Source organism: Xenopus laevis, chromosome 8S, assembly GCF_017654675.1.
Source record: "Xenopus laevis strain J_2021 chromosome 8S, Xenopus_laevis_v10.1, whole genome shotgun sequence".
Lineage (NCBI taxonomy): Eukaryota > Metazoa > Chordata > Amphibia > Anura > Pipidae > Xenopus > Xenopus laevis.
In genome coordinates this window covers 83574743-83588316 of record NC_054386.1, presented here as the reverse complement: position 1 = coordinate 83588316, position 13574 = coordinate 83574743, and the positions used below count along the sequence as shown (strand labels likewise).

At 40.9% G+C, this 13574-nt stretch overlaps 1 protein-coding gene across 2 annotated transcripts; it reads right to left on the bottom strand.

The window, feature by feature from the left end:
* Positions 1–2191: 2191 nt before the first annotated feature.
* Positions 2192–12368, bottom strand: LOC108700251. Of its 2 annotated transcripts, none has more exons than XM_018233281.2 (4): positions 11933–12368; positions 6736–7057; positions 4845–5032; positions 2192–3368 (listed from the first exon to the last, which is right to left on the bottom strand). In XM_018233281.2, the coding sequence occupies exons 2-4, from the start codon at positions 7040–7042 to the stop codon at positions 3252–3254; spliced, it is 612 nt and encodes a 203-aa protein (XP_018088770.1). In that variant the 5' UTR covers positions 7043–7057; positions 11933–12368; the 3' UTR covers positions 2192–3251. The 2 variants fall into 2 exon arrangements, with proteins under 2 accessions (XP_018088770.1, XP_018088771.1); XM_018233282.2 differs by lacking the exon at positions 11933–12368 and adding an exon at positions 11757–11910.
* Between the last annotated feature and the right edge of the window lie 1206 nt (positions 12369–13574).

The window sequence follows — 13574 nt, the reverse complement described above, 5'->3', positions numbered from 1 at the left end:
TGTGCGTTAAATGATCCAGCCCCTTTCAGAAGAGGGGAGATGCTAAAAAGTGAAATACTGCAGGAATGAAGAGCATTAAAGGGCACCCATAATACATGCTCTGACCCGTAAGGGGTCTTTATCCAAGAAAGCAGTAGAAGGAAAAGTAGGCACCCACTAAAATTGGCCATATAATCATTTTCTTATAATAAAAAAAAAATCTGGCTATGCTATCGCTCTAATTAGGTCCTATAAAGAGATTGCTATTTTACAGATATTCTACAAGGAAATGTATGTTCTTCCCCATTAAAAGGATAAGTAAACCTTTAAAATAATTGAATGTAAAATAGAGGAGAGTGCTATGTACATTCATTAATTCCAAGATATTAAAGGATTCATGTGCTGTTAATAAATTAATTTAGTTACAACAGTACCACCTGCTGGTTATTTCCACCACCATTCTAACCAAGTAGTCACGGAAGTTGTCAGGAGAAAGAAAGAGGCTGCTCTGATGTTCTTCTGCTTAGGACAGATGTGAAAAAGGTTTCTAATTATTTTCCTAAGCAATAGAACATCAGAGCAGCCTCTTTCTTTCTCCTGACAACTTCCTTGCCTACTTGGTGGTCAGAAACTGACCAGCTGTTGTAACTAAATTAATTCATGTTAACTGTACATGAATCCTTTAATATCTTGGAATTAAACAAAAAAAAAAAAGAAAAATAATGAATGTACATTGCAAAATTTCTTAGAATAGCCCTCTCATCCATTTTACATTCACTTATTTTAAAGGTTTACTTATCCTTTAAATGGGGTACACATTTTTCACAATAAAGGGGGAGGAAAGCGGTGGCTCTTGATTTTTCAGGCCTCAAGGAAACACACTAATTAATACCTTCAATAAAGAAGTAATAGTTACCAATTCTTATAAATGTTTGTGATTCAGTGAATCAGTTCGGGATTGTAGGTAGCCATGTTTGCTCTTACATCCAACATCATCTTGCACAGCAGGCTAGCTACAAAGTGCTATGACTTAATACAGTAACATTTTTATTATATATATATATATATATATATATATATATATATATATATATATATATATATATATATATATATATATATATATTTTTTTTTTTTTTAAAATATAAACTTATGTGTGTGTGTGTTTCAGTGGTGGTGGATATCTCAGCCACCTATTCCTCTAACCTAGCAGGTTTCCTTGAGTATCTGAACAGAACAAGCCAATCAAAAGTACCGGTTTTTGGGAGCGCAACAATAAATATTAAAGCGTGCCACTTTTCCAACGAATAAAAAGCTTATTGTATTCAAGGTGGCACCTAATACAAGTCACTTAAAGGTAAAAGAAGTATTAGTAGAATATGAATGAACATCTTTCTTTGGTTGTTAACTGCCCAGTAGGGGAACGGGGAGGAGATACATTTTGCCAAAGAAACTAATCAAAGAAGAACTTTAAGGAACCACCCTGCAAATAGCCATTTGTCTTCAGGGGAAAACCACAACTAGAAAATGGAAAAAAGAAACATTTAATTTAAATTTATAATTCCAATAAAATATATATTTATAAATAAAATACTTAATAATGTAAATTCACAGAAAATTAACCATCTGTAATGTTTTGTTTTCAAATATTCTCCCTACCCCCCCCTTTACACACACACACAATAGAAATTCATAGACCTTTGTGAGGACAACAGCATAGCACCAATGTTGTTAAAGGGACAGTAACACCAAAAAAATTAAAGTGGCTTAAAGGAATGAAAATGTAATGTACTCTTGCCCTGCACTGGTAACACTGGTGTGTTTGCTTCAGAAAGACTACTATAGTTTATATAAACAAGCTGCTGTGTAGCCATGGGGGCAGCCATTCAAACACAGGATACATTGTAGATAACAGATAAGGACTACTATAGTTTATATAAACAAGCTGCTGTGTAGCCATTGGGGGCAGCCATTCAAGCACAGGATACACAGTAGATAACAGATAGGTATTGAAGAATCCCATTGTATACTACAGAGCTTATCTATTATCTGCTGTATATCCTGTGCCTTTTCTCTTTTTTCAGCTTTGAATGACTGCCCCCATGGCTACACAGCAGCTTGTTTATATAAACTATAGTAGTACTTATCTGTTATCTACTGTATATCCTTGACTTGAATGGTTGCCCCCATTGCTACACAGCAGCTTGTTTATATAAACTATAGATTTGTTTCTGAAGCGAACACACCAGTTGTACCAGTGCAGGGCAACATTACATTATATTGTTATTATTTTAAAACACTTTCAGGTTTTGGCGTTACTATTCCTTTAAGCAGAAATGTGCGACAATCCAGTTGGAGGCCAACCTTTATGGAACAGAAGTGCTTTTTTTAGGAACTGAATTGCAGGCCATCATAGGCTTATCCAGGAGAAGTGCTTTAAGAGGTTGCTAGCGCACAAACATGCTGAAGTTTTTGTACATAAACGGGAACTGTAGCTTGGTAAATAAACCTAAAAACCAGCATGCACATAGGGTTCTACAACAGAGAACCCACTTCTTTATGGCTTGTATGAGTTTCAGGAAACCAGCATGGACGGCAATTTGATATGGCTCAGAAATATGCCAAATCCAGCCATAGAAATGTCTGCACCACCTGTGGGGGGTGTCAGGGCTCTTGCATTAAGGACACTGGCAAAATCTTACATATATATATATATAATACACTCAGAAGGTCCTTTGTTTACCTTGAGATAACAGCTACATCGCTGATCCTGCCAACAGTTTGCTACAGAAAATGCGAATCATATTTGTAGGACTTGTGCTCTCCCCCAACTACAGAAGTTGTGCCAGTATCTTCCCTCATATTAACCCGTATTTTATCACTTGAAAAGGGACACAGCAATTAACAAGTAAATGCCATTTGTCCTAAGTCTGCATAATGTCTTAGAAATAGGTTTGATCTCCCTTCAAGAGATGGAAAAATAAGGCAGCAATCAAATCCAGTGTCCTGGTTACATCCACAAAGCTGACTGCTCTCATGTCATTCCCAGCGTGGAAATCCATCTCACGGCAATGGGAGGGTCGTGCCAAGAGACTCTCCCAATTCGTCTGACAAGTTGGGGTCCACACGACGTAGAATATCAACCCAAGGGATTTGAAGGCCCTCAGCTGCTCCCAGGCTTCCGTCCAGCAGAAGCCCAATTGAAGTAGAACAGAAGCAGACATGGGCATCTTCTGAAGAAAACTCCCGTTTCTCTTTCCTCTGTACCAGTCTCAGTGCTGTGGTAAAATGTCTATCAGTGGATTGTACAAAGCAGAGAGGATTTCAGAAATGAACTGAGTTAGACGCCATCGCAGAGGTCCCCACCAGTGCCGTTCTCCACCAATTCTCTATGGAGTAAACACACAAATAATGTGAAGATAACAAATCTCACTTGTTTTACTCTATTCAGCATAATACCGCCATTACTGGAGAAGGTTTTGTGTACCTACTGTATTTGTAAATAAAATGAAATGACTTAGAAGCAGCTCTCACTTCATGTTGCTCTGGCTACTATTACTATTATATCAGTATCTATTCTGCCACTGATAATAAATGTTAAAAAAAAACAAAAAAAAGTGGGGAGAAATGCTACAACTGTAACGGATATCTGCACAGAAATCGGTTTCTAAAAAGAGCAATCAGATTTTTTTTTTTATATTTAACTTTGAAATCTGACATGTGGCTAGACATATTGTCAGTTTCCCAGCTGCCCCCAGTCATGTGACTTGTGCTCTGATAAACTTCAGTCACTCTTTACTGCTGTACTGCAAGTTGGAGTGGTATCACCCCTCCCCCAGCATCTTAACAACAGAACAATGGGAAGGTAACCAGATAGCAGATCAGTTACATTGAATAGGAGAAACAACAGCCTGCCAGAAAGCAGTTCCATCCTAAAGTGCTGGCTCTTTCTGAAAGCACATGACCAGGCAAAATGACCTGAGATGGCTGCCCCTACACACCAATGTTACTAAACTAAAAAAAACACACTAGCTGGTTCGGGAATTAAATTTTATATCGTAGAGTGAATTATTTGCAGTCTAAACAGTGTAAAAAGTGTAATTTGCAGTGTAAACATTGTACTTTAGAAAAAACTACACCATAAAAATTGTGACAGAATCCTTTTAAATATATTATCAAATGCAGAATAGTGATGTTGTAACCAGGGATAGATGCACACAGCAATTAATACATATCAGACAGTAACATTAACCCCAGAACATTGCTACTGATATGGCAATTTAGCAGGTTGGGAGGGTGCAAGTTTACACACTAGTGCACTGTGTTAGTCATGCTCAGAAGAAACCATCTAGATTTCAGCTCATTTTACAGCCTTGAGGGGAGGGAGGAGGGATATTACACAGATGGTGGAAGATTGGACGGGAGCAGAAGGAAAGAGATAGGAAGGGAAGGAGGAGTAAAACTAAGGGCAGGTGGCACGTGAGCTGCCGAGTGACAGTTTATAAATAGTAATTAGTATATAAGGAGGCAGAGTTTGGCTGGGGCTGCACAGAGCTGCGCGGGACATTGTGCTGAACAAATGCTGAAGACAAACTATCCAGAATATATTCTGCCCACAGAGACTGCTGCTTTATATGACCTGTTTCCATGACTAAATATTCAGATATAGGGGCATTCTTGTAACACTTCCTCACTTTTTATATACTGAACTGTTCCTTTAAAGACTCCTGGATATGTGCACTATTACATTTTGGGGAGACATTTATGCAATCACCTCATGTAACATTACTCTCAGAAATAGGCAGGGCTACATTTCAGCACAAATACACTACTTTATGGCCTCACTTGCACCAATAGTTGCTTACCCTCTGCATATACAGCTCATTCATCTGATCCCCAATCAGGCGCAGTCGCATGGCAATCTCCCGTTCTAGGTCTTCTTCACCTGCCAACACCATTGCCCCACCTTCAATGTCCCCTGCAAAATCCTCTTGATTCAGGATACGGACATTATCTTCCATCCCTGAGTTTTCACTTAACGAATGTGTGAGACCTAATGAGCAAAAAACAATATCAGGGTTAGCATGGGATCTGTGATATAGGCAAATATAGTCGGCTAAAGGACATTGCATACATTTATTTAAGACTTATTTATATAAAATGGACACCATCAAGCAGGAATATCATAGGAAAGAAGAGGAGGTGCGTAAATTCTACTTTTGATTTCTCTCCCTGAATCAGGCTGATACATTAGATAGCTTTAAGAAGGGGTTGGATGGTGTTTAGCAAGTGAGGGAATACAGGGTTATGGGAGATAGCTCATAGTACAAGTTGATCCAGGGACTGGTCCCATTGCCATTTTGGAGTCATGAAGGAATTTTTTCCGCCTCTGAGGCTTCAGATGGGGTTTTTTTTTGCCTTCCTCTGGATCAAATGGCAGTTAGGCAGGTTAAAAAAGTTAAAAGGTTGAACTTGATGGACATGTGTCTTTTTTTAAACCTAACTTACTGTGTTACTATGTATATTCTGAAGTGATTTTGGAGTCATGAAGGAATTTTTTCCCCCTCTGTGGCTTCAGATGGGGTTTTTTTTTGCCTTCCTCTGGATCAAATGGCAGTTAGGCAGGTTAAAAAAATTAAAAGGTTGAACTTGATGGACATGTGTCTTTTTTTAAACCTAACTTACTGTGTTACTATGTAAGTTACTATGGTTGTAATCATTTGCTTTGGCACATGTCTTTATCACTACGATAATATATGTATATAAGGAGCATGGTATTCGTTTTTGGGCTGTAAGTGCCCTACTACAGTTTAAATAAATGGCCAGATAAGGAAGATTTTAAAAGAAAAGCTGAGCAGCGTTCCGAATGTGCCTTCTGAGTCCAAGAAAGGATTCTGGCCCAACTCCCAAGAGACACAGTGGGAGAGACAGCTTTATAAACAGGAAGAGAGCAGAACAATTCCCACATCACGTGCACACAAAGAAGCAGTTCTACTGACTGTGCACAGGAAAGAGAAGTGTAAAGCCTGGGAATTCCTGTATATACAAAGAAATCTTTACATTCTGTTATGGGACAAGCCAACACTCAAACTCTGCAGCAATTGTAGAATGACACGAGTGTTGTGTTGTTGGTCAACATGAGTGAAGAACAGTTTTTTTTTACAGAATATCTGTAGCCCTCGAACGCCTCATGGCTGTCCTTTATATTAAGAAGGTGCCCCCCCTTGTCAGCGCTCATCATACCCATTTCTACGAAAATATAGAATTGGGGCACCCAAAAGTTAGATGGGGATCTACCAGTAGACCTTGAGCTGGTCAACAATCAGCTTGTCTAAATCACCCTCCTGTTTCATGCTCTTCATTTAGATATTTATTATATTATGGTTACATAAAAGTAAATATTATAATAGAAAGCAGGACAAATCCAAGGCAGTAGCTATGACTGTGCTATTATTGGGGGAAAATGCTCCACCTACATATACTAAATGTGAGCTACAGCCTATTTATAATTGATTTACATAAAAGTAAATCAGTATTTGAGTAATATTTTCCATGGAACATGCTTTTATGGATGTATTGTAGATCATATTGTAACACCATCACTAAAAGTAGACCTTGCATTAGTAAAGTATGGACACTCCTGATATAGAATCTACTCTACGCTGTGTGCGGCTATATAAAACTAACTATAAACATACATAAACAACCACGGACGGGTTCAGTTGAGCATTAGCAGAGATCAATAGCAATGCTTACTGAGAGCTGTGCTTTCTCCTGTATTATAGCAGCCAGAGAAGTGGCAGTGGCTATTTGCACATGGTGCAGAAGAAGGTCCAGACTCTTCACAGTTGCTCTCTGCCCCAAGTCTGATCTGGCACGGGTTGATCTGAAGGAATGATGGATGAGAGTGGTTGGTGGTAGATGGGTGGCTTGAGGGAAGGTTTTGCTCACAGATTCCACCACAGGGGGTTTCAGCAACACCAGCAGGAAAAGCGGGGCTCGTCTCAACCTGAATATTTCCTACAGGTTCAGATGGCTTCCTGTCATTCAAAAGTCTTGCCATTGTTGGATAGGTTTTCTAATGTAAAAAAAAAAAAAGTAACGGTTAGTATTTCGTAGCTAAAAGCGAAAGAAAGCGGACAGGCCTCTCCCATGACTATATTGTACTACCTGCCATAAAAGAATAGAATAAGGAAACTGTAACTGGTAGTACAAGGATGCTTGTGGGTAGGAATAAATATTTGATACATCTCTTGCTCCCACGACCCCTACTCCAGCCCAAATGATGGAAAAACAAGGATACAGACACACAGCATGAAGCAGAAAGCTTATAGTGTAATCCTGTGAATACAAGTTACGGTTTGCTGTTGTGTTGCTCATTTACTGGTTCCTAGATCCCACTGCACATTTATAAGAGCGGCCACAGGAGGGCAGCACAGCTCACATGAGCCCACTGTTTGTAAACAAACACCAGAGACTTCCATCGAGAAAATCCTTATATGACCCATCATGCGTCTCCCTGTGCTGCTCTTAAGGAAAAAAAGACAAGGGCTTGCTTGATAAACAAACTAGTTAATGATCTCCTCACTCCCAGACATACAGGGACAATACACAAGCCAAAACAATCGGACATCGCCTTATACAATCCCTTATCCTAAATATTCAACAGCTATTACAAACTACCTTGCAATCAAATTTATTTTTACCAGATATTTATATAAAAAACACAAAATAGAAAGTGACACATAAAAGTGCTTAAAGGGATTCAGACATGATTTTTATGATGTCGTTTTTATTTCTAAATTACACTGCAAATAATTCGCTCTACAATATAAAATTTCATTCCTGAACCAGCAAGTGTTTTTTTTAGTTGTAATATTGGTGTGTAGGCGCATCTCAGGTCATTTTGCCTGATCATGTGCTTTCAGAAAGAGCCAGCACTTTAGGATGGAACTGCTTTCTGGCAGGCTGTTGTTTCTTCTACTCAATGTAACTGAATGTGTCTCAGTGGGACCTGGATTTTACTATTGAGTGCTGTTCTTAGATCTACCAGGCAGCTTTTATCTTGTGTTAGGGAGCTGCTATCTGGTTACCTTCCCATTGTTCTGTTGTTAGGCTGCTGGGGGGGGGAGTGATATAACTCCAACTTGCAGTATAGCAGTAAAGAGTGACTGAAGTTAATCAGAACACAAGTCACATGACTGGAGGCAGCTGGGAAACTGACAATATGTCTAGCCCCATGTCTGATTTCAAAATGAATATAAAAAAAATCTGTTTGCTCTTTTGAAAAATGTATTTCAGTGCAGAATTCTGCTGGAGCAGCACTATTAACTGATGCGTTTGGAAAAAAAAATATTTTTTTCCCATGACTGTATGCCTTTAAAAAATTCTCCCTTGATCTGATATATTACTTACCAACCCCTAATGCCTACAAAGATCAGCATTTGAACTAATAAGTAAACCCTTTTGTGCCACCCTGCCCAATACTCCATCACTACAAACCTCCCCAGATTCAGGATCTGCCTTTTTTAAAAGCTAATGAACAGGTTATCAGAATAGGACCTTGTTCATAAAGTTAATTATAACCGATCCTAATCAAAATGTACCCAATATAAATAGCCTAAAAAGAATAGGTTCCCTTGTGCTACACCAATCCATTAAACAGACCGTAAGCCCCACTTAATGCACTTGACTGGGTAGATTACCAGTTGATCTGATTTCCTATAATACTGATGTACATTGTAAAGCACAGAAGGGGGGGGGGTATGCGTCGTGCCATTTTATTGAAGCCCCGAGAGCCGCACAGCGAGTTCTAGCAGCTCCCACTGACACTGTTTAATGCTTGTGAGAAAGTTTTCCCATTATATTATCTTCCCTTCCGCTTCCGACATTAATTTCTCATTTTAAAAGGGCTGATTTAATCTGATCTGTGTTGATGCCAGATGTATAACGGGCATTTGTCTCTAATCTGCTTTATCCGTTATGTTGAATCAAACACAAGGCATCCAGCTGTCACACGCAAATTCCCTTAGTCATAGAGAAATGTGCCGAGTATCCTTTTCCTAATCATGAAAAACCCTTCCGATCAGTTTCGGATACTGTCATTATAGAGCAGCTGCTGGTAAAGCCAATCATGCTCATCTTCCCTCTCTGCCACCCTATCTGCATGGCACCTAACTGTCATATTACCTGCAATTTCTATCTGCTCTCCAGCAGCTGGACAGAAATCCAACTCACTCTCTGCCACAATATCTGTACGGGCCCTTACTGTCATATTACCTGCAATTTTAATCTTCTCTCCATCAGCTGGACAGAAATCCAACTCACTCTCTGCCACCCTATCTGCATGGCACCTAACTGTCATATTACCTGCAATTTCAATCTGCTTTCCAACAGCTGGACAGAAATCCAACTCACTCTCTGCCACCCTATCTGCATGGCACCTAAATGTCATATTACCTGCAATTTTAATCTTCTCTCCATCAGCTGGACAGAAATCCAACTCACTCTCTGCCACCCTATCTGCATGGCACCTAACTGTCATATTACCTGTAATTTCTATCTGCTCTCCAGCAGCTGGACAGTATGGTAACCACAGTCTGTATTTGCACTATACATGCCAGCAGCTAGGAAAAAACTCCAAATCCCCTCTTCCTCAACAATGGACAGTGCATGTCACCTACCGATCCTAGTACCTGCTTTCTCTAACTGCGCTCTAGTTGTTGGGCAAAACTTCACCTCCCTTTCACTTTTTAGCAGTCCATCTGCATGGCACCTAACCAACGTGCCTTAATTGCATTCTGTTATCTGCACGTTACATGCCAACAACTGGGCAAATACTCAGCACTTCCATGCGGTTGTAGCACCCCAACGCCCATCCCTTTAATGGTTGTCTTATGCCTTTAAAAAAAAGGTTTTGGCGTGGGCAATCACTCTCTTTTGCAAGCCTTAAAGAGATACTGACACCAGAAATTAAAACAGTCAGGTTTAGAAACTTCAACTAACAATTACTTACAAAAACAAACCTCTCAGCAAAAAAAACAAACATGACCTATAGGTAACTTTTAATGTACATTCGTATTTTAAAAAGTAGTTTTTTAGTGTCAGTATCGCTGATTTTATGATCATAATTTTGCAACTAAAAACCCCTGTTTTGCAAAATACATGCATTAGCTTAGATACCAGGGAATGTGTGTTGATCAATTTTTTCCTTGGCCAGATCAGCTGCACTTCCATTGTATTTTTATTTTTTTAATACTCAGCACCCCTCTAACTGTCCATCTCTGCAGGGCACCTAACCAACATAGAACCTGCAGTAGTTACCAGTAGCTGGCAATTCTACAATCACACTTTCCTGCCACAAAAGCCTGCACTATCTGATCCATCATCACATGTTCCACATAACCTTGATGTAATATACAAGCTACAATGCAAATCTCATTTTACCAACCTTTTTAGCCTCAGTGTGTTATATATTGCAGCAGCAGCAGCCTGGCACTAGGATTCTATACAGTCCATGCATATGCCGCCAGTCTCTCGCTGTGGCTAATTGTATAACAAAAGGCTATTGGCATTGTAAATGCTGCCATTGAACAACACACTTACTCTCTCTTTAACATCTTCAATGCCAAAACATTTGTGTATGGATCCTTCAAAGTCTGCCTCTATATTTACATGTTACATACTAGTGCTATACTCTGTTGCCAAGTCCGTGTTACCTGCCCAGTAAATTACCCTCATTATAAAGCCAAATGTTTACCGGCTGTTGGATGTATCCAATGCGGCTTCTTTCTGAATACCCATACAGTTCAACAGCCAATCAGACTGGCTCCTGTCGACTCATGATCCTAAATCCATGCAGTATGAATTGGCTCTTAGGTTAACCCCACCCAGTTCTCTCCATCTAAACACGACATTTCTGTATGGACCAAATCTATGTATGGGCAAAGTATAGCAAGTTCTGGTCCAGTCTTTCCCTGCAGCTCTCATACCAGCTGGGGAGCCTCTGCAGTGTCTGGGTCATGCACCCCACAACTTTCTTAACCCCTACACTTTTGCTGGGCTCACTATTTAAAAGCTGGAATGATTTGCAAGCTCTATGTCCAGTTGGTTAAGCAGAGTATGAGCAGCGCTGTATGTCTCTATACAAAGAGTAAACACTGCAAGCATGCGGCCACTCTGCCATTCTATTGTAACTAATTGGCCATGGAAATCGCTGTATGATCCCCTGTACGATCCCAGAATGAGTCCCTGTATGATCTCAGTATGATCCCAGTATGAGCCCCAGTATCATCCCAGTATGCTCCTTGTATGAGCCGCAGTATGATCCTAGTATGAGCCCCAGTATCATCCCAGTATGCTCCTTGTATGATCCCCTATATGATATCAGTATGATCCCCTGTATGATCCCAGTATGAGCCCCAGTATCATCCCAGTATGCTCCCCTATATGATCTCAGTATGATCCCAGTATGAGCCCCCGTATGCTCCCTGTATTATCCCAGTATGATCCCCTTTATGATCCCAGTATGAGCCCCAGTATGAGGCATGCCTTTATGGTGCCTTTATGGTCCCCGTATGATCTGGACAGTGTCTCGCACCTCCTACAAAGAGCTGTGGGTACGCGGGGAAGTCCGTATGAGACAAGCCCATAGAACTAGCGCTACATGAAGTCCATAGGGGCAAATAACTGACCAGTCAAGCCCCAAACCCTCGAGTGCAAGTTCCCATGTCCTCATGTGACCGACACCAGCTCCCCTCCCCCCATGTGCAACTCACTTGTCACTAAACAATCGCTCCCAGCCCTGCGCAACACTGACATATTAGCAGCTGCTCCGGAGCGACTACAACTCTCATCATATCCCGCGGCAGCTTCCGGGGAAGTAGCGCAAAAGCAGCTTCTCTTTATAAAGCCCAACTCCCCCCCCCCCAATCCCGAGCAAAGAGCAACTTACCTCGCTCACAGCACCGGCCGCCGGCACTCGGCAAAGATATCACATTAATTGCGCCGAACCCCCTAATCCACATGTACAAGTCCTGAGAAAACAGACAGCGAAGGAATAACCCGTGTGAGTAAGTGTGTGTGTATACAAGCGTGCGCTCAGCCAACTGGAGAGCAGCGCCGCAACCAGCCAACTTGGACCAAACCCCGCCCAATGCCTAACCACGCCCCCACCCAATGGCGCCCTCGCTTGCGTTATGTCATCCACTCCAATACCACGCCCCTTTTCTCAACTTGACATGTTGGGACATGCTCAGATTAAGTACCTCATCAGCTGAGAGGGGCTGCAGCCTCCTATGAAGTGGCGGGACAGCAGTGCGCATGGCAGTCCCAGCGTTAGGTGTCAGGCAACCAGGCGGAAAAGTGGTTTTGTGTTACTAGCGGGCAATGGCTTTTCTGCTGGGAGTGCTATAAACAGACCCTGAAACTAGACTGGGATAGAGCGTCTTCGTATCCTCGCTCCTGATTGGCTCTCTAGCGGTGTGGGCGTGTTTAGAGGTCTGGTCACTGGGTAAATAAAGGCTTTGTCTGCTCCTTCATTCAGTGAGAAAAAGGCAATGCCGCCCTGTGTACACTCCCATGTAAACACACTCCCATGTAAACACACTCACATGTAAACACACAGAAACAATGCAACTGCGACCAATTCATCCATCTTCAAGCCTACAGCTGTCACTCAAGCCCTGCTTAAATCAAGCGCAACAGTTCTGAAAAAGAAACCGAAAATCTAATTTTGTTGAGGAAGGAATGCAGAGCAAGTTAAATAAGAGCCAAAGCAGCTGACAGACACGTTAAAGCGATACTGACACAAAATTTTTTTTTTCTAAATATTAGGCATATTGTCATGGGAAAACATGTTTTTTTCCAAAATGAATCAGTTAATAGTGCTGCTCCAGCAGAATTCTGCACTGAAATCCATTTCTCAAAAGAGCAAACAGATTTTTTTATATTTAATTTTGAAATCTGACATGGGGCTAGACATTTTGTCAATTTCCCAGCTGCCCCCGGTCATGTGACTTGTGCTCTGATAGACTTCAGTCACTCTTTACTGCTGTACTGCAAGTTGGAGTGATATCACCCCTCCCCCCCAAGCAGCCTAACAAAAGAACAATGGGAAGGTAACCAGATAACAGCTCCCTAACACAAGATAACAGCTGCCTGGTAGATTTAAAAACAACGCTCAATAGTAAAATCCAGGTCCCACTGAGACTGATTCAGTTACATTGAGTAGGAGAAACAACAGCCTGCCAGAAAGTAGTTCCATCCTAAAGTGCAGGCACAAGTCACATGACTGGGGAAGCTGGGAAACTGACAATATGTCTAGCACCATGTGAGATTTCAAAATTAAAGGGATACTGTCATGGGAAACAAATTTTTTTTCAAAATGAACCAGTTAATAGTGCTGCTCCAGCAGAATTCTGCACTGAAATCCATTTCTCAAAAGAGCAAAGAGATTTTTTTTTATATTCAATTTTGAAATCTGACATGGGGCTAGACATATTGTCAATTTCCCAGCTGCCCCAAGTCATGTGACTTGTGCTCTGATAAACTTCAATCACTCTTTACTGCTGTACTGCAAGTTGAAGTGATATCAC

What these genes read in the sequence shown, in the direction of transcription:
- LOC108700251 (XM_018233281.2), bottom strand. Translation starts at nt 7,042, where the DNA reads ATGGCAAGACTTTTGAATGACAGGAAGCCATCTGAACCTGTAGGAAAT. An exon ending in AGGAGAAAGCACAGCTCTCA is followed by an intron (nt 5,033 to 6,735) that starts GTAAGCATTGCT and finishes TTTGCTCATTAG; the next exon opens with GTCTCACACATTCGTTAAGT. An exon ending in ATGAGCTGTATATGCAGAGG is followed by an intron (nt 3,369 to 4,844) that starts GTAAGCAACTAT and finishes TTTACTCCATAG; the next exon opens with AGAATTGGTGGAGAACGGCA.